This window comes from Neofelis nebulosa, chromosome 12 (genome assembly GCF_028018385.1).
Source record: "Neofelis nebulosa isolate mNeoNeb1 chromosome 12, mNeoNeb1.pri, whole genome shotgun sequence".
NCBI classification, from domain to species: domain Eukaryota; kingdom Metazoa; phylum Chordata; class Mammalia; order Carnivora; family Felidae; genus Neofelis; species Neofelis nebulosa.
The window spans coordinates 8,798,930-8,819,970 of NC_080793.1; the positions used below are offsets into that span (position 1 = coordinate 8,798,930).

The 21,041-nt window shown below is 45.2% G+C and overlaps 1 protein-coding gene across 6 annotated transcripts in view; it reads right to left on the reverse strand.

The window, feature by feature from the left end:
• The window catches only part of GARNL3 (GTPase activating Rap/RanGAP domain like 3), a 153,319-nt gene that overhangs the window by 103,953 nt on the left and 28,325 nt on the right, over window positions 1-21,041 (reverse strand). For 3 of the 6 annotated variants that reach the window (XM_058694069.1, XM_058694068.1, XM_058694067.1), the window contains exon 3: window positions 9,881-9,950. In XM_058694069.1, the coding sequence (XP_058550052.1) occupies window positions 9,881-9,950 (70 nt within the window). Of the gene's footprint in view, window positions 1-9,880; window positions 9,951-10,683; window positions 10,704-10,943; window positions 11,056-21,041 lie in introns of those variants that run through there. The other 3 variants (XM_058694072.1, XM_058694070.1, XM_058694071.1) reach the window with 2 other exon arrangements.

The window sequence follows — 21,041 nt, forward strand, 5'->3', positions numbered from 1 at the left end:
GGACTCCCAGTGCCCATAAGATTAACAACAGAGCAGCTCCTCAGGAGAAGCATCATACTTTTTGGTCCTGAGCAAAACTTTTCTCATAGGCCCTTTTAAAAGAGACACTTTACGGCAGACAGAAAAATCAAGAGCATCCTTCAAGAGACATACCATCTAGATTCATATGGCTTTTTTCCCATTCTGTCCATCAGGCCAAGTTAAAGACATAATGCCAAGGCACAGATCAAGAGAAGCAAGTCTAAGAGTGGCCAAGAAGAGCAAGGCCAAGTTTTGGTAGCTATCTTATGGTGGACATTAATCCAGGAATTAAATTTAAACTATTATGGCATGGATGTCTCTTTGGATAATTCCTTATCAACATTCTTCTTAAAATCAAGCCTGTTAAGATTTGGCCAGAAGAGAGTTTGAAATTATATGTTTGAGCTAAAAACCTAAAGCAGAGCTACTCTGTGCTGCTGATTAAGGGCAGAATTGTCTGCTCCCAACAATCAACTTCGTTTCTTTAGAAAACAGCCTGTAAACAGTGGCTTGGAGGCTGGGCGATGAGGCCCAGGGGCTCCTGGAGGCACACAGATGTGGGTTGAAATGTCACCTTTACCGCTTCACTGCCTGTGGGACCTCTCTGAGATCATCAGTTAAATGGGGATCCATTCAATATCCACAAATGTCTCCCCCCACCATGCACCAGGTGCTGCGTAATGAAATAATGCCTACTTCCTACAATTGTTTGTGAGGGTTAAATAGGGAAATGCACCAAGCATTGAGCTCAGTGACTGGCACACAGTAAACATTCAATAAATATTGAAACTAATAATAGTAATAACAAAATAATAATCACAATAGAAGGTTTCTGGCTCCATTATAATACATAATTACACGTTGAAGGTCTCAAGGTTCTACATCACAGGGAACGGTTGCAGTGATTTTAGCCTGGAAAAGTTTCAAAGTCAGCATCACCAATCACCCACCAAGACACCAAAAATATCCGAAAAAGCACCCACACTTTTAAGCTGTGCTAACTTACTGGTAAACGCTCTGAGATAAACATGCCTGGAGGTACCTAACGGAGTCAACCTGCTATTGCAGACTTAGATATAAGCCAGTTCGATTTGGAGAACATCTGCCCAACTTGTGATTTTAGCTGCAGAATGTTGAAGTCTTGATGTTTGAGTGTTCCTGAGGGAAATATGCTGGTGCCCTCGATAATCTCTCAATTTGGTAATACTACACAGAATGTAATTTCTCCTATCAAATGCCTATGAAAACAAAAAGCCTACTCAACCCTGAACAGAGAACAAAACCACACTGTGTCAGGGACGTGGGACCAGCAGCTACGTCACTCATTAGCCAAGAATCATCTTTCTGTACAACAGTCCCACAGATATAATCCAAATTCGTGTCTGAGCAAAAATACAAATCGCTACGTATCGGGACTTCAAGAGTCCCCACACAGATAAAACCTCAGATGCCAAGCAAGTCCACAGTCAACTGTCCTTTTGATAGTGATTAGAGAGTCCCACCAGGTAGCCTTGGAGGCCACTGTGAGTTCCTAACGACAAAACCCTGCCATGCTCATAGAGAAGCATTTATGTGTCTTTCCCGTGCATCAGGGGAGAGTGCAACTCATCCAAACACAGGCTTGCATCATTGAGGTCCAAGTTTAAAAAGCAATGGACAAAATACTACCCTTTGAAATTACCTTGCAGACTGTGACACCCCCAGAAGTATCCAGATGTAGGGTTATATGAATATCAGCAGCTGGGCTGGGCAGGAGAGAGATCTATATTGTGCCCATACCATTCATCATTCATAACACATCAGGTTCTTATCCACTGAGTCAAAGGCCAAGAAAAGATCAATAAAAGCTACAAACAATCTTTGCTTTTCTTGACAGATTTTGATATAAAGTGGTGAAGAATGGTCGATGGTGTAATAGCTATGCTTTGCCGAGAATGCTGCCATGAGAGACCAGACTTTCAATTCATCAAGAAGAAAAATGGCATATATTTTAGATGGAACGCACTGCAAGCTAATGAGTCCAATTATATTGGGGGGGGGTGCCAAAGAGGCTCATTATTCCTTTCCTTTATTTATATTTGATGGGTTGGGCTACTTTCTAATTTCAACCAAATTGAACCATTCATTCATTCAATCAATACTTACTAAGTAATGAATGTTAAGTACTCTGCTTGGTGCTAGGCAGACAGTGGTAACTAAAGAGCCATGCTTTCTATTTTTAGGAAGTTTATAATCTACACCCTTGTGTGTGGGACTGAGAAAAGTGCCAGGGAGAACAGTCCACTGGCAGAAGAAGAAGAAATTCTCACCAGGTGTTTTTTAGTTTGAGATTGTAAATCATCTACCAGATGAGGGAATGTTAGAGAACCATTTGGCCGGGGGGGGGGGGGGGGGGGGAGAAGGTCATGCCTTTTGAAACTGAATTTTGTCTATAACGTTTTCAGAGAGAAGTTGCCCCCCACCCACAAACTGTGCTGAGGTGATGGGTCTAAGAGGTCTTTTTTTTTTTTTTTTTTTTTTTTAAGAGGCCGTTTTTATACCACATGATGCCACTTCCCCGAACACAACAGTGTCAATCAGGGACAGACACCTGAACCAGAGGAACCAATCTGTTCTACTTGGAATTTGAAATTAGGGCTCAAGGATGAACAGACGGTGGTGGGCATTGGGGCTGTAAGACCAGGGGAAACTAGGGGGCTGGAAGTCAATTTAGTAACAAACAACATTTAATAAGAGTTTAGTGTGTACCAGGTCTTAGAAATACAACAGTGAGCAAGACAGACATGGTTCCCACCCTCATTCCTGGTGGATGACAGAGCAGAAAGTAAATAAATAAATGAAATAAATGGAGGGTGTTAAATACTATTAAGAAAAGAAATAGGATGCTGAGTTAGAGAACAGCATGGAGAAGAGAACCACTTTAGGGAGAGTGCCTCTCTGAGAAAGTGACATTTAAATTTTTTTAATGTTTATTTATTTTTAAGACAGAGAGAGAGAGAGAGAGTGAGTGAGCATGTGTGAGCGTGAGTGGAGGAGGGGCAGAGAGACACAGATTCCAAAGCAGGCTCCAGTCTGTGAGCTATCAGCACATAGCCCTACATGGGGCTCAAACACACGGACCCCAAGATCATGACCTGAGCCAAAGTTGGATGCTTAACTGACTGAGCCACCCAGGCGCCCCCGAGAAGGTGACATTTAAGCTGAAACCAGCCATGAGAAGTGCCGGAGAAGCCCATTCCAGGCAGAAGGAAGTTTAAGTGCAAAGGTCCTGGGACAGGGAAGAACTCACAGCGTTCTAGAGACCAAAATAAGGCCAAATGTGTGAAGCACAGTGAGGGAGTGGCATGAGAGAAGGTGGAAGAGGAAGGCAGAACCGGATCACACAGGCTCTTGTAGGGCTTTGTAAAGGGTCTTGAATGGGCAGCCAAGGGTTTTAGGAAAGAAAAGACACTGTATTGTCAACATTTTAAAATATCACTCTGGGGGCGCCTGGGTGGCTCAGTCGGTTGAGTGGCCGACTTCAGCTCAGGTCACGATCTCGCGGTCCGTGAGTTCGAGCCCCGCGTCGGGCTCTGGGCTGACGGCTCGGAGCCTGGAGCCTGCTTCCGATTCTGTGTCTCCCTCTCTCTCTGCCCCTCCCCCGTTCGTGCTCTGTCTCTCTCTGTCTCAAAAATAAATAAAACGTTAAAAAAAAAAATTTAAAAATAAATAAATAAATAAATAAAATATCACTCTGGTGTGAGGACAGACATAGAGACTAACAGGATGGAAGAGAAAGCCTAGAAATCAACCCTTGCATATATGGTTAATGGATTTTAGACAAGGGTGCCAAGATCATTCAATGGGGAAAGGACAGTCTTTTTTTTTTTTTTTTTTATTTTGAGAGTGAGTGAGCATGTGAATAAGTGTGTGCAAGCAGGGGGAGGGCACACAGAGAGAGAGACAGACAGACAGACAGAATTCCAAGTAGGCTCCACACTCAAGTGAGGAGCCTGATGTGGGGCTCGAACTCACAAACCATGAGCCCTGAGCCAAAATCAAGAGTTGGATACTCAACTGACTGAGCCACCCAGGCACCCCAAAAGGACAGTCTTTTCAATAAATGGGGCTGGAAAAATGGATCTCCACATGCAAAATAATGAAGCGAGACCCCTATGTCACTCCAAACACACATGAAATAACTCCAAATAGATCATAAACCTATCAAATGAAGCTGGGCCCCTACCTTACACCATATACCACATACAACAATTCAAAATGGATCAAACACAAAAAACGTAAAACCTAAAGTTATCAAGCTCTTAGAAGAAAACACAGGGTGCAATCTTTATGACATTTGGATTTGGCAGTGACTTCCTGAATATACTATTCAAAGCACCTGCAAGAAAAGAAAAAAATAGATGAGGGGCACCTGGCTGGCTCAGTCGGAGGAACACATGGCTCTTGATCTCGGGGGGCATGAGTTTGAGCCCCATGTGGGATGTAGAGATTACATAAACAAACAAACATTTTAAAAAGGAAAAATGGATGGATTGGACTTCATGAAAATTAAAAACTTCTATGCATCAAAGAATATTGTCAACAGAGTAAGAAAACAGCCAAGATAACAAGAAAAAGATTTGAAGATCATATATCTGATAAGGGAATTAGTATCTAGAATATATTAGGAACTCCTGTAACTCAGTACAAGACAAACAATTCAACAGCAAAACAAACAACCCCATTAAAAAACAGGCAAAGAGGGCAAAGAACTTCAATACCATTTCTCCAAAGGAGAAATACGAATGACCATTAAGCACATGAAAAGATGCTCAACATCATTAATCACGAGCGAAAGGCCAATCACAACAATGAGGAGGTGCCCCTCTACATCCATTGGAATGGCTATTAAACAAAATGGAGCCAATATGGGTGAGAATGTGGAGAGAGTGGAACCCTCGTGCATCACTGATGGAAACGTAAAATGGCGCGGCCACCGTGGAAACAAGCTTGGGAATTCTCTAAGAGTTAAAAATAGAATTATTACACGATCCAGTAATTCCACTCCTAGCTAACAGACCCAAAAGATTTGAAAACAGCGACTCAAACAAATACTCGTACGCCAGCGTTCATGGCAACATTATTCACCATAGCTAAAAAAGTGCAAGCAACCCAAGTATTCATTTAGATAAATGGATAAACCAAATGTGGTGTCTATAAAGGACACAATTCATCCATGAAAGGGAAGAAATTCTGATACATGCTAGAACACGGATGGACCTTGAAAAAAGCATGCCAAGTGAAATAAACCAGACACAAAGGACAAAGACAGTAGCACTCCACTTACATGAGGTCCCTAGAATAGGCAAATTCATAGAGACAGAAAGTAGACTAGAGGTTTCAGGGGCTGGGAAGAGAGGGAATGTGGCGTTGTTGTCTAATGGGTACAGTTACTCTCAGGGATGATGAAAAATGCTCTGATAGTGGGTGATGATGATAGCTGCACAACATTGTGAATATGCTCACTGCCCCCCTGAAGTGTACTCTTAAAAATGCTAAATTTTATGTAGTGCATATTTGACCACAATAAAAAAAAAAAAAACCCAACAAACAAATAAACAAACCATCACCACTGGGAAAACAGACGGGAGAGAGGTGACCGTGCCATCAGGGGAGCTGGGCCGCAGACAGAACGGCACCGATTTGCAGGGGAGAAATCACAGACCAGAGAGAACCCGAGAAAATAGCTGCTTGATGGCTTCCCGGTCACATGAGGCCCAGCTGTGCTGGCTGAGCTTCATTTTGGTGAGACCCACCCACATGCTTTCCGTGAATCGCCTCAGACTTGAGCTGGACTGAGTGGGCCTTTGTTCCTTGCAAGGAAACAATCCCTGATGAAGGCAGGGAACAGCTGGGATCCAGTGAGGCAGCAGCCTGGGCACTAAACGCTGGAGGTTCCTAAAGCCAGACACAGCTCCAGGAGGGCAGAGAAACTGCTTTTCCCTCCTCTCAGCGCTTAGCACCGGGCCTACTGCGGGGTGACAGGCCTCCACTAAATGGTTATCGGGTGAGCACCGAGAAGCCCTCCGTGAGCCTTCTCGTAAAGGTCTGAGCTTCCACGTTCTCGCTCACCAAGTGTACGCCCAATTTAAATCAAGCCAACTGAGCCCCGAAACCTATCCTCACTGTTGATGTGAACAGCCAAGTTTGGTTCTTCACGAGGACTTCTTTCTACCTCATTCGGTCAAGGTCAAAAGAAGTCTATGCAAAAATTTCAATTTTACAGGCTGCTGGCCACCCTTTTACCAACTTTGAGTTTCAGGATGCCCAAGATTTATTGAGTTTCCAACAACATTCATCAACCCGAGTGTGTTAAAAAAAAAAAAAAAATTAACCTTATTTTCTCATGACCAGAGAATCCACAAAACAGTTACTAATTTAATCACGCCTGTTGGTCAGAGGACAGCAAATGTCTCCTTCCTTAAAACACTGGAGTGAGAATTTCAAGAGATCCTGAGAGGGCAAAAATGGAACTTGGCTCATTTCACTCGTCTCAACCATGCCAACCACCAGTGCCTGTCATTTCTAACAAGGGAAGAGTCGACACAACCTTAATTGCACAAAAGGAGGGGAACTGGCACCCAGAGAGTCTATGGCAATGTTGGGCTACCACATGATTAAAATGGTAACTGGGAGACCATATAACAAGAAGACATCTACAGGGGCACCTGGGTGGCTCAGCCGGCTGAGCGTGCGACTTCGGCTCGGGTCATGATCTCAGAGTTTGTGGGTTCGAGCCCCACATCAAGGCTCTGTGCTGACAGCTCAGAGCCTGGAGCCTGCTTTGGATTCTGTGTCTCTCTTTCTCTGCCCCTCCTCCACTCACGCTCTGTCTCTGTCTTTCAAAAATGAATAAACGTTAAAAAAAAAAAAAGACATTTACAAAATATAGCTAAATGAAAAAAAGAGAGAAATGTAAAATTATACATATAATTGTACATATAATTGATTACAACTATGTGGGAATGAGGTGAGTAGCTCTAAAGACTCCAAGGTACCCAAAGGAGATGAAAAAAGGGGCTGCAGGGCAGAGGAATGACACATGGATTTTTTTTAATGCTTATTTATTTATTATGAGAGAGAGACAGAGAGAGAGAATGCATGCAAGTGAAAGAGGAGCAGAGAGAGGGGCAGAGAAAACCTTAAGCAGGGTCCGTGCTGTGAGTGCAGAACCCGACATGGGGCTTGAACTCACAAACCTCAAGATTATATGACCTGAGCCCAAATCAACTCTGATGCTTAACCAAGTGAACCACCTAATTCCCATTATTGGAATTTTTAAATGTATTTAAAATTTACTTTATAATATTCAAAAAGTCAACTACACACACACACACACACACACACACACACACACACACACACACGCACACTCATGGCTCCAGAGTAAAAACCTGAACAAATGGAAGGAAGAATTTTAGCCAGTGAGCTGCCTCATCAGGCTGGGGATGACGATGGCTAGTCTAGGGCTCGCCAAGGCAGGGTTTCTTCAAGCGTGATCCTGGGACTGGAAACATCACCATCCTCTGGGAACTTGCTAGAAATGCACGTTCTGGGTTAACCCCAGACCTACTGGATTGGAAATTCTGGGGATGGGGCCCAGCAGCCTGTTGTGATAAACTCTCCATGTGATGCAGGTGGCTGCTCAAGTTTGAGAACCCCTACACTCAAGTACCTCCCCAACCTGACAGTGTGTGGTTCCCACAAGTCTACAAAGGGTCATCTTTGGGGGGTCTGGGAGATCAGTTAACTGTCTGACTTCAGCTCAGGTCATGATCTCACGGCTCATGAGTTCCAGCCCCGTAACAGGCTCTCTGCTGTCAGCACAGAGCCCGCTTCAGATCCTCTGTCTCCCTCTCTCTCTGCCCCTCCCCCACCAGCACGCATGCTCTCTCTCAAAAATAAACATTTAAATAAGTAAGTGAATAAATAATCCGACTTTCATGACTTTGTTTTCCCCCCAAACACCACTCTCACTGTTTATAAGAGCTCCGTATGACTTACTGGATCAGGTTCAAAGTCTTTACCTGAGTTGAGAGTCACGGTTCTACGTTTATTGCCAAATTTTTTCTATACCACCACAGACGGCTACCTAACAGCAACTGTGCTTCTGCGTGCCATCTCATTCAATCCTCCCGACAACTCTATGAGGCAGATAATATTAATATCTCCATTTATATAATAATATGATATCCCCACAGATGAGAAAGCGGGGGCCAAAAGAAGTCCAAGATCATACAGCTAGGAAATGATGAAACAGGCACGACTTCAGAGCATGTGTTCTTTGGCACCACTGGGGTTCAGAGAAGCTCCCAGACAACGGTGGGTGGTGGAGCCAGTATGCGGAGCCGGCCCGATTTCAAAGTCTGCCGGCTCTGTACCACTCGGCTCTGCTGCCTCACACTGTCTGCTAGGCAGGGCCACTTGCTCACTGCCCCTGGAATACAGCACCGCCAAGAATCACATTGCTGGCCAACATCTACTGTCGATCTTCTTTCACCACCAACCCGCGTTAGACAGCCTGTGTGAGGCCTTCCAGGCTGCTTCCGTAAGATCCCTGGCCAGGAATGGTCACACCCTCCCTTCTCTTAACCCCCACCGTGCCCTATCTGTATCCCTCTCCCGGTATTTACCAGTTCCCGCCCCGAATTACAGTGACACACGTGCTCCTTCGGGAGAGGCGGTGGTCTGAGCTGGCCCGGTGCCACCGATGACTGACCCAGAACATGCACTGATTGAGTCAATCAACGTGTCTTTTATGTGACTAAATTCATTTTTTAGATATTTCACGTATCTTATCTGCCCAGCTCAAGACAGTAAGCTCCTTAAGAACAAGGACCAAACCTTTTACTTATTTTATATTTTCAAGACTACTCAGCCCTGGGCCAGATAATACAGTCAAGTCTGTAAGATAAGCTGGAGTTCAAATAAAATGCTACCGGTACACAACTCTGGTATAATTTTTCCTACTACTTAAGCCCTGCAAGAATGCAGCATGTATTAGTGGAGGATAACTGGGTTCGACACAAATGGATCCAAGCAACTCATTTTTTTTGTAAATAGAAATAATAAATTTAATGTTTTTAATAGTGTTAGATAATAATCAAGAGAATTCCATGAGCACATTTTCCTGAAAATTTGTTCAAATTTCCATGGGGGACCAAAATCACAATTCTGTCTTTAAAAAATCGAGGCTAAAATATGCCTTCATTATTCCTCTTTTAAAATGAAAGCATACTCTTTCCAAAAATCATAACATAAACCCAATGTCTCTCATAAGGAAAATGTGTATGTTTTCATTCCGCATATCTATCATCTATTAAAGTCATTTATCTAGCCCAACAAATATACTTTTAATAGGAAGAAAAAAAAATCTCATCAATATTCTAACTCCTATCACATATCCAGAAAGCAAAGGTACAGAAAATCAGAATAAGTCCTTCAATAACATTTAAACCTCGGAAACTAGGTGTGTAAACTTTTAAGAATAAGATAATACAAAAACCCAATGCTGCCTCTCGTAATTCATTAATCATTTAATTGAATTACATACCCCAATTTTATACACCAGAGAAAAATACCAAGCCACAACATATTTTTAACAGACTGGGAGACACAGATTAAGAGTACGTGACAATAAAAACAAGTAGATAAAGATGATCGGATTTTTATGGCCTTTCAACAGTCATTTCTTCCCGTCCAAGCCTTATACTGTACCCACATGGTCTGACAGTAAATAGACAACAAAAGATCTGATGAGCTTGGCGATGCTCTAAATCTAAATCAATGTACTACCACTGAACAGACAGTGTAAACTTACCAGCTCCACAGATCCATAATGTTTCCTACTGAAATCCCCACGTCTACAGCCTAGGTCTTCCGAGACAGAGCTGGAACAAAAATGCTTCATCAGTATTATACATAGCGATCTGGCCACAAACCTTCTGCAAAAATCCACTACCATTTGCAAAAAGGGCTGCTATGGAACAGGCTCGCCCCAGCTCCTCACTGCAGGGGAGCCTCCTCGCCACAGACACAGTCCTCAGCAGCCATTGCAGTGCCCAGCTTCCTGGAGCCCTCAGTAAAAAGAAAAACACCCGAGTCATCCCTGCAAGTATAGGCAATGATTGAATTAAATATTTAGTCATTTGGAATCGATTGAAATTTCCAAGGCGACTGGCGGTTTATAATTTCATTTCTGTATAACCAAAGGGGATGAGAAACCCTGCAGTAAACTTGAGGCCAGGGACAAAGCTTGCAATTATCTTTCGTTTAAGAGAGCCTCTTTGTCCCACATGTTCAACATAAAAATAACCAGCATTATTTGATGCTATATGGCAGAAATGAAACTTGAAATAGGAGGGAAAAACTTCAAAATCCTGGTAGGCCCCTCCCCACCACCCCCCCCCCCCGCCCCGCTTTAATTTATGACAATATGACAATGTGAAAAAAACAGAGCAGCCCTGACAGAAAAATCTAAAAACCTAACTTCAAGGATATTTCGTTTTTATATAACGGTAGCTAATGCCTCTCCCACCCCCCACCCCCAGGAGGCTTAAATCAGATAAGAAAAATCACATGCATTCTGGAGAAGAGCAATTAAGACACGGGTGAAACTCTTACTGCATTTACATCTTGAATGTATAGTTACACACTCAAAAGATACATATCTTATCCACGAGGTAGTATATTTAGGACCCCAGGCAGTGCTCCTGAAACCACCGGAGATTCACAAATGCAAGCAGCTTTAACAAGTCTTGTCCTCAGAGGTCATGCAAATAACTCCTACTGAAACGTAGAAAACAGAACTGCACGGGAGCTCCATGTTTGATATGTCCAAAAATGTTTGGGCTCTAACATGCAGAGAAAGGTGAATCTTGTACCTTTTCATCCTTCCTTAAAAGGTAGCTACATTTTCTACATTACAGCCTCCTTGGCACGCTCAGGAAGAGACTGACTCTGCTGTTAAGCATCCACGGACCTGACTCTTTGCCAGGACACTATTTGATAGGCTCCAAGCAAGACAGCATGAGAGAAATGAGATTAGAGGGTCTAATGGTATTCTGCTTCCACCATTTCACAGAGATGGCGGAATTAATCTTATATGAGAAATTTAACCTTTTGTAGTTTCCACTTCCTTAGCAGAAAATGTGCAACAAATTAATGACTGCAGCTTGGAAGAGTGTCCTAGATATTACCCAGGCAACCGTCCTGCTTTCAGTGACAGGATTTTCTGTCCCCCCCCCCCCAACCCCCACCCCCAAATCCCTGAAAGAGATTTAAAACTTCTGGTCTGTATGAAATATGTCCTCTATGTCCATTTTCAAAACCCTCCTGGAGAATCTGCCATTGCCCTACATAACAGTTTCAGGATCCTTCCCTGGTGGCCCTGCATAACCGAGAGAGGAGGCTCCAGTGACAGGAGTGTCTAAGCACCAGCTGGAGATCAGGCAGAGAGTGGACGCCCAGTGGCTGATGACCGAAAGCTCTGTCTGCCTGGCTCGGCCCACCTCTTCAGTTTTAGTGGGGCCACCAGCCCAACATCAATAGCAGCAGTTTCTAACACGAATGGCCAATATCATGAAAAGAACAAACATGCTGGGCTCTGGGCCCCTCCCCAGGCTGCTCTCAGCACCACCGAGGGTGTTCTAAGACACAGTGCCAGCTCCCTAACTTTGCCAACAGCCAGAAAGTAACTCGACAAAGATGACAGGTCTGTGTCCTGGGGCAATCACATCCTCAGAAGCTTCATAGTGGGAAAGCAGTGTCCTATGAAAACAACCAGGAGAGAGATAAACAGAACATCTGCTATCGGTTGTCCTTTTCCCCCTCTAATTACATCTCCCCCAATACACTGCAGAGACAGTGCCTGCTGATGGTGGGAGCCAGGCTGAACTATATGGGGTGCACTTCTGCGGCCTCAGGAGGCACTCAAACCGCCTTGTTATGAAACCCTCCTGGCTCCCCTATGCCGTCCCCAGGCTCTCTGGCCCCTTCGGACCCAGCACAGGAGATGTGATTGAAGAGGTCACCCGGAGCTCCAAGAGGAACTTTGTTCTCCTGCAGGTCCCCGCGCCTGGCCTACTGCTCGGCACAGAGTGGACATGCGGGACACGTTTGTTGTATTAGTGGAGATCTTCGCACACCGTTTGGATCTAACTAGCTAATGCCCGAGAGCACCCCTCGTGGGCACGAAGGCTGACATTCTCTCTCATAAGCCAATGGTCATTGTTCCATCCGTCCAGACAGCTCTGGCCCAGGAAGCAGACACTGCTATGTGCACGCCAAACCTTAATCTGTTTTCCTCTTGGGCTTGTCACTAGACTACGTGTCCCAAGCCCCTCTTGCAGTGTGACTGCATGACTGGGCTCTGGCAAAGAGGATATGGGCACCACTTCCAGGCACATCCCATGGGACGTCTTACTTTCCTTCCCCTTGGCCAGCAGGGTGGGGAGGGCTGCAAGGACCCCCAGGAGGGCAGAGACCCAAAAACACCTGGGTCTCTGAAAGACGAAGCAGAAGGCCACACCTCCAAGAGCCTCCGTATTAGAATATGATGTGAGCAAGAACTAAACACTGAGTGTGTCCGTCCCTTAGAATTTAGGTTTACCCGTTAAAGCTGCGGTGTCACCCAAAGTCATATGGAAGTAGGTATCTTGCAAGTGGGGTGCTCCCATAGCAACAACCTACTATCTGTGGCACCGGCCTGGTAGGCAGGCAGCTGCCAGTAAGGAAATTGATCTCAGAGGCTGGGAAAATGGAGATCTACGTAACAAGGTGGCAAAATATGGGATGAAACTTACACCCGCGGTAATGTAGAAGGCGGACCTGCAGCCCTAGGGAAAGTGGCTGGACAGAGCAGTGATGCTGTGCATGGCTGCCACTGGCCGACCTTAGCAAGGTTTTTTACAAAGAAGAGACGAACCCGGGCAAGAGCCAGATGGATTTCACACACAAGAAGCAAACAGAGAGTGTCTAGAGACCAAGGGCTTCACAGGCTTTGAGAATTCATGGGTTTTGGACTCCAGACAGTAAGAGTTCTGGCCAGTGCAGTGTGGGTAGAAATGATGGGTACCTCTTCCACAAATAGTCCTTGCTCTCTTTCCTCATCCACTGGTTGAATAGAGAGGGCAATGAAGACCAAGCGGGGGGTGGAGCCACAACATGGAAGGAGGCTTGGTGACCACAGAGAAGATCCCACATGATGTGAGTGAAAAATAACTTTTCTTATTTTATGGCACTAAGGCTCAGAGTTTATTACAACAGGTGATTTTACCTTAACAGATAAAGCTCTCCACAGGTAACAGACAGGGGAAGGGTAACTCCCACAAAAAGGGGTTGTCAGAGGGCTGGTGGGCCAGGACGACTCTCCGGGGTGAGCAAACAGTGGCCCCCCAACTGCCTGTTACTGCGAACAAAGTTTTATTCGCACACAGCCGCGTCCTCTGGATACAGATAGTCTGCAACGGCTTTGGCATCACAAAGACTGAGTTGAGTAGCTGCAACAGAGACTGCATGGGCCACAAAGCTCAAGCTATTTACTACCTGGCCCTTTTACAGAGAAAGTTTGCCCGGCCACTGCCATGCAGCCTCACAGATCCTTTTTCTTGGTTTCAGGCCTACCCATAAACTGTGATTAATAAGCCAATGGAAATGCTCAAGTCCACCAGAATCCCTGGGGGAAGCTTTCTAAAAATGCAGGTTCCCTGGCCCTATTCCCAGAGGCTGTGATTCAGCTCGTCTGCGACTCTAACAAGCAGCCGGGAGAATTCTGATACAGGTGGTCCACAGACAGTGTTTTGAAAAATACTGCTCTTCCAGACGACTCTGGAATCCCTGGGAAACCCGTTAACCATTCTGCAGCACTTTTATAAGGAAGGACAAGGCCTTGTTTGTTTTCTACTAATGGGAGGACATACGGGTGATACGGTCCTTAGGGGCAGGTGCTTCAGTCACAGATATAAGTCCTTAACCTCTCTGGGCAATAGTTCCCTCCTGGATAAAATGTGGTTGTTGGTATCGCCTACTTAACAGGGTTAGAAAGAATAAATTAGAATAAAAGTTTATTTTAAGCACAAGGTCTGTCACATAAAAACTACTCAATTAGTGTTAGCTTTTTTTTTTTTTTTTTAATGTTTATTTATTTTTGAGACAGAGAGAGAGCATTAATGGGGGTGGGTCAGAGAGAGGGAGACACAGAATCTGAAGCAGGCTCCGGGCTCTGAGGTGTCAGTACAGAGCCCAATGTGGGGCTTGAACTCACAGACCATGAGATCATGACCTGTGCCGAGGTCGGATGCTCAACCGACTGAGCCACCCAGGCGCCCCAGTGTTAGCTATTATTACTGCTCTTATTAGTAGTATCAATTCTTAGGTTGTTAGAGCCCTGGGAAGGGACATTTGCCATAAATGATTACGCGCTTTTTCCAGAGTTTTAAATAAGACCCCTCCCCCGCCAACCTTGCAGCAGAAGAGGAGGCTTGGGGCCAAGCAGTAGGCCTCCCAGGGCAAGGCTAAGTATAGCATCACAGCTCAGCATGACATCTCCTCCCTAAAAGGGTTGCCCTAGCAGTGCGACCTCACCTAGAAAATACTTAGGACCCAAGAACATGTCACCAGCACAAGGCAGGTGCAAAAAAGAACCAGAGAGTTCAAGTTCTTCACATGCAGTGTGGTCTGGGCTCTAAATAAACTGTTTTAGCAAAACTAATGTGTGAGGATGCCGGATCATGCTTTGCAAGTGTGTACAGAGCTGAGGACCTTCATGTCACGTCTCTAAATAAGGCCAGGGACGGGAGCACAGATTTCCAGCCCCACAAAAGAGGCTAGAAAAATTACCATTATATAAGTCAGGTTCTCAGAAGGCAGGACAACCCCCTCCAAAGAGTCAAACTAAATAAGGAAAGAAAAGAAGCGGACAGTCAATGATACAGGTTCTTACTCGACTGACCTGGAGCTTAGTGACTCACCTTAACGACAGGCCAGAACCCCACCAGTCCAGGCCTCAGTCATTTCTAGCCCTGCTGGAATAGTTAAAGCCAGCACGGGGACTCTTCCTGGATCAGCAGAGAGAATTTGTGAAAGGCAACAGGCAGTTTTTCAGAAGCCTACTGATGGCAGAGTTCAATGTCAGGAGCTCCAGGACAATGCCTCAGCCCCCTTGATAAGCAGAGAGTAATAGACAGACGGAAGAGATTCCCCTATTTGAGGAACAGAGAGGCTAAAAAATGTGCCAGACTACAGACTGAGGCGTGGAGGGAGCCTGAGCTTCTAAACACCAGGAACTAGAACAGCTTATTGCACATAAGGGACCAGTTGTCTCTCTTGAAGATAAGCGACACCGAAAAAGCACGGATGCAATTATACATTAATTTCCAGGGGTGAAATGGAAGAATTCTGTCCTCGTTTGAAGACACTTAAGATACCAGGAAGAAGGAATTAAGCAGGAAGATCTGTCGGGTGAAAGGAGCCCTGGAAATCAGAGCCCCTTGATTCTTGCTTCAGACAGCACCCTGTTCCCCTACCGTGTTGCTGGGGTTGCAGGTACCATGTGCTCTGTGGACCAGGATCTTAAGTTTACCACACCCTTAGCAAATTCCACCAGCCATAAGGTGGTCAGACACGCCTGCCCGGATTTGGATCTCTTTGGCACACTGGTTCTGTGACCTCAGGCAAGTTACTTACCCTCTCTGAACCTCTTTCCTCATCTATGACATGGGCTTAAAATAACATCTGCCTCCACGGGGGGATTAAAAGCACAACACCTGACATAGTAGCCACTAAATAAATGTTCGTTATTCTAAACCCCACAGACCTTATCTATCTTGGTCACCACCAGGCCCTGTGCGTCTTACAGAGTACCTGGCTCATAGCAGGCTGCTCAGTACATATTTGTTGAATAAATGAATCATGAATAAACGAACGATAATGTCTGTTCACCTTTGCTCTGCTTAAGCTCAGGTGGGTCCCTGCTTCCTTCTCATTCCCCTTTCCCCCACCCCCAAATTAGCTATTCTAAAACATCTCTTTCGGTGCATCTGATGTTACTTTCACTGTTACTCATCACCTTTCTCATTCAAATCCTCTTTTCTCCAACATTCTGGAATGCATTCCTCCTAGAATATTTACGTACTCACTAAGTTTCCAACAAAGACATATGTCCCCAGAATTCATCTGGTTCTCTACTATTAATGAAGTCTTACAATTCCCTGCAAGGTTTCTCTTAGTAACGATCTCTACCACCGCCTCTAAAATTTTCTAAATAAAAAAAAACCAGCAACCACACCAAATACTGGTGAGGACAGGAGCAGCCGGACCTCTCACACACTGCGGTGGGAATGTCACATGGTAAGCTGAGCCTCTTTGGGAAACAGTTTGGCAGTGACTTATAAAATTAAACATGCAGTTCACCCATATGACCCAGTAATTGCACCCTTGGGCATTTATCCTGGAGAAATGAAAGTGGATAGGCACAAAAATCTGTACACAAATGTTTCCTAGCAGCTTTCTGCGGAAAAGCCCCAAGCTGGGGAAAATCCTAGAAGTCCTTGAAAGGGCAAATGGTTAAACAAACTACGGTATATGCATCCCACAGAGTATTGCTCAGTAATTAAAGGAACAAACTACTGGAAAATGCAACAACTTGCACCAATCTCCAGGGGATTATGGTGCGTAGAAAAAAGCCAATCCTAAGAGGTTACATTGTGTGTGGTTCCGTTTCTGAAATGACAAGGTTAGGGAGGTGGGCATGGTTATAAAGGGCTACATGAGGCACCCTGCGGTGATGGAGCCTTTTTGTACCTTGCCTGTGGTGGTGGGTAACCAGACCCAGCCATACCACAGAACTGCATGTAAAACAGGAAATCTAGGACCAGCAGACTGTATCCATGACAACTTTGTGGTTGTGATACACTGTATGATAGTGACGTAAGATGCTACCTTGGGGGGAACTGGGTAAAGGGCACATGGGATCTCTCTCTGTTCTTTTTTTTTTTCCTCCTTAAGCCGCTGCATGGGGCTTGAACTCATGATCCCGAGATCAAGTCATGAGCTCTACCGACTAAGCCAGCCAGCTGTCCCTCTCTGTGTTATTTCTTACAACTTTATATGAATCTATGATTCTCTCAAAAATAAAAAGTTTCATTTAAAAAAACTATCTGGGGGCTCCTGGGTGGCGCAGTCGGTTAGGCGTCCGACTTCAGCCAGGTCATGATCTCGCGGTTTGTGAGTTCGAGCCCCGCGTCGGGCTCTGGGCTGATGGCTCGGAGCCGGGAGCCTGTTTCCGATTCTGTGTCTCCCTCTCTCTCTGCCCCTCCCCCGTTCATGCTCTGTCTCTCTCTGTCCCAAAAATAAATAAAAAACGTTGAAAAAAAAATTTTTTTTAAAAATAAAAAAACTATCTGAGGGGCGCCTGGGTGGCTCAGTCGGTTAAGCGTCCGACTTCGGCTCAGGTCATGATCTCACGGTTTGTGGCTTCGAGCCCCTCATCGGGCTCTGTGCTGACAGCTCGGAGTCTGGAGCCTGCTTCGGAGTCTATGTCTCTCTCTCTCTCTCGGCCCCTCCCCTGCTCGCTTGCTCTCTCTCTCTCTCTCTCTCAAAAATAAATAATTTTAAGATATTAAAAAAAAAAACCTGTATCTGAGCCCAAATTCTTTCACTTATTCAATAAATAGTTACGGCGCACCTATGAGATCCCAGGTGGCAAGCCAGGTGCTAAACCTGAGACGTGTGGACCCTGCCCTCACAGCACTTACAGTTCAGCAGGAAATGTTCAAGTACACGGCGTTTCACAGGAACAAAAATATCGTGCAAGAAAAGCACATCTGGGTCTAGCAAATATAGTAAATTGTAAAACAGCCTCTTGTTATGCCTTCGTGAGTAGCATATGCAAACTTCAGGTGCGGGTGCCCCACAGCAGAAGCCTGGGAGGTCTGTTGTGCTTTCCTCGGCACCAGACCGGCCATCCGGAAAGCTGGGAACCACCACCTACCAAATGATCCCAGTAAGTGTAATGTCTGGGCATCTGCTCGCTCCCTTCCCCACTCTTCAGTGACCTGGGTTCTCCTCTCCTATAAGGTCATGACTGGAGGGCTTTCCAGCTGACAGTATAATTTGTCCACAGGAGACCTCTACAGGTATGACCACAAAGTGTTAAACAGGAACTTCTTCAAGGAAAAAAAAAATCGACAGACAACATATGTTGCTGCATACCTCCCTTGATCACTTGCAGGTTTTACTTCTTTGGGGAAATCCTTCCAAGGTCTGTCTCGGCAGGTCCTCAGAGTTTTTCCACTGACGTGCACAAGATCTGCCTCTGGCTGCGCCCAGGCCCCGAAGGGACGCATGCTATCCAGGGTGGGCGCTTCTGAACAGTCCCCTATGTGGCAAGAATCCTAGGGAAGACCCAGGTCATTCTGACGCTTGAGACTCAGAAGAGCGCCACTGGCCCCTGGGCCTGAGCCGGTTAGATATGCAGACTCTCGGGCCCTACCCCAGGCCTAATGAAACAGAATCGCCTCTTAACAAAATCTCCTGAGGTTTCAGATACACACTGAAATTTGGGAAGCACCAATTCCACATCTTGATTCTCAAACTTTTTCCCTAATTTGTTTTATGATGACATACTTCAAGACACAGAAAAATAGATAACATAATGAACATTACAGATAGACTTGAAACGCCGGGGTACCTCTCTTTGATCCTACCGCCCTCTCTCCTTCCCCTGAAACAATCACTAAATAATTTGATATATACTTCTGGCTCATATTTTTATATTAGTACTACCTATGTACTTACTCATAAACAATATGCAATATTATTTCGCATGTTTTAAAATTTTACACAAATAAATACCGCACTATGGTATGTCTTTCCACAACTAATGTCTCTGGTTGAACAATCTGATGTCAAGATTTAGACATGTGGATACCCGTAGCTCTAATTCATTCACACACATGGCTGTACAGCATCCTTCTGCATTAATGTACCGTCTTTCTTCCATTCTCCCACTCTTGGACATTTCAGTTGTTTCCAGTTTCTAAGCAACACTGTGATGAACATCCTTTCACAGCTCTCCTTCAAGACGATCATCATGTCCCTAGATCACATACCCAGGAGGGGGAACTGCTGGGTCATAAGAGCCTGTTTATTTTTTCTACATTTTGCAAACTTGCTTTCCAAAGCGAGAGTAGCGATTTCCTCCCCCAACTGTAGCATGTGCGTTGTTGGGTGCTCTGCATCCTCGCTAACACTTGGTGTTGGCGGAAATGGGTTTGGGCCAGTCTGAAGGACATGAAATAGGGTCTCACTGAGATGCGGTTTCAGTTTTCACTCCCCTGATAACACGAGCCTGGACATCCTTTCCTTTGCTTATTAGCTCTATGGGCTACCTTTTCTAGGATGTACAATATTCCTGATCCTCTGCCCACTCCCCTTCTGTAGGTTGTTGGTCTTTTCCTAGTTGATTTCTAAGAATTATTTGTATACCCTGAATACCAACCCTTTTTGGTTAAAAAAAAAAAAAGCACAGATGTCTTCTTTAAAACAGTGGTTTTTCTTTCAAAAATTTGCTCCTGGTATCTTTTACCATGCAGAAATTTAAAAATGCTTTGGGGCGCCTGGGTGGCTCAGTCAGTTAAGCAGCATCCCCCTTTGGCTTAGGCTGTGATCTGATTTGTGAGTTCAAGCCCCACATCGGGCTCTCTGCTGTCAGCACAGAGCCTGCTTTGGAACTTCTGTCCCTCCCCTTCCCTGCTTGCACACACTCCCTCTCTCAAAAATAAAAAAACAGGGGCACCTTGGTGGCTCAGTCTGTTAAGTGTCTGACGTTGGCTCAGGTCATGATCTTGCGGTTCGTAAGGCTACGCCCCACATCGAGCTCTGTGCTGACAGCTCGGGGCCTGGAGGCTGCTTCGGATTCTGGGTCACCCTCTCTCTCTGCCCCTCCCCCACTCATACTCTGTGTGTGTGTGTGTCTCTCTCAAAAAGAAACAAACATTAAAAAAATAAATACAAAAATTCTAGTGTAAACATGTTCAATCTTTTCCTTTCTGGTCTTTGTTTTTCTGACTTATGAAATCCTTCACCACCACACATCATAAAGATAATCTTTATGGTCTATATGGTCTTTATAGTCTTTATGGTCCGGGTGCCTGGGTGGCTCAATTGGTTAAGCTCCGGACTCTTGATTTTGGCTCAGGTCATGATGTCACAGTTTGTAGGTTTGAGCCCCACAATCGAGCTCTGTGCTGACAATGTAGAGGAGTCTGCTTGGGATTCTCTCTCTGTCCCTCTCTCTCTGTCTCTCTCATATATACATGCCCAGTCCCCACCCCAAACCTCCTGGATCAGAATCTTCAGGAGTGGGATCTAAGCACCTGTCTTTTTAACCAAAATAAATTCCAAAGGTGACTCTGAGAAATGCCGGCAGACCTATTTTCTATCCTGGATGCCAACGGAAGGCGTCTCCTCTACAGAACCCCATGGAACCATCTAATCTCTGTCTCTTTCACCAGCTCAGTCTTTCTCTCTTTTTTTCTGCAGAGACTGTGCTTTGCATTCCAATGATATCAGTACTACCGACAAGCCCCAAATTTACACCTCCAGGCTTCATGTGCACTCGTTTACCTTTCCTACTTCTCCCAGAAGCGCCAGCAGTTTAGTGTGGGTTTGGCAAAACTGATCCAAGAATGTGATTTCTCACTTCCGCCAGTGCTTGATTATTTTCACAGTCTCTAACCTATGGAGCGAAGCACCATTGACTTCTCTCTCCCAAGATCTACAGTCAGTCCTCAAACGTCACCAGTGACCACCTCCCTCCCAGTCCCTCTGTCTGACGGGTCCCCGTTGTCTGCAACTGAGATGCCTACAGTGGCCTAGCCAGTCTCCCTGTGTCTTCATCATCCAATCTTAGGATAGAAGAGACTTCCACAGACTTCCAGCTCCAGACACGTAAGGACCATCTGGGGTCCAACCTGTCATTT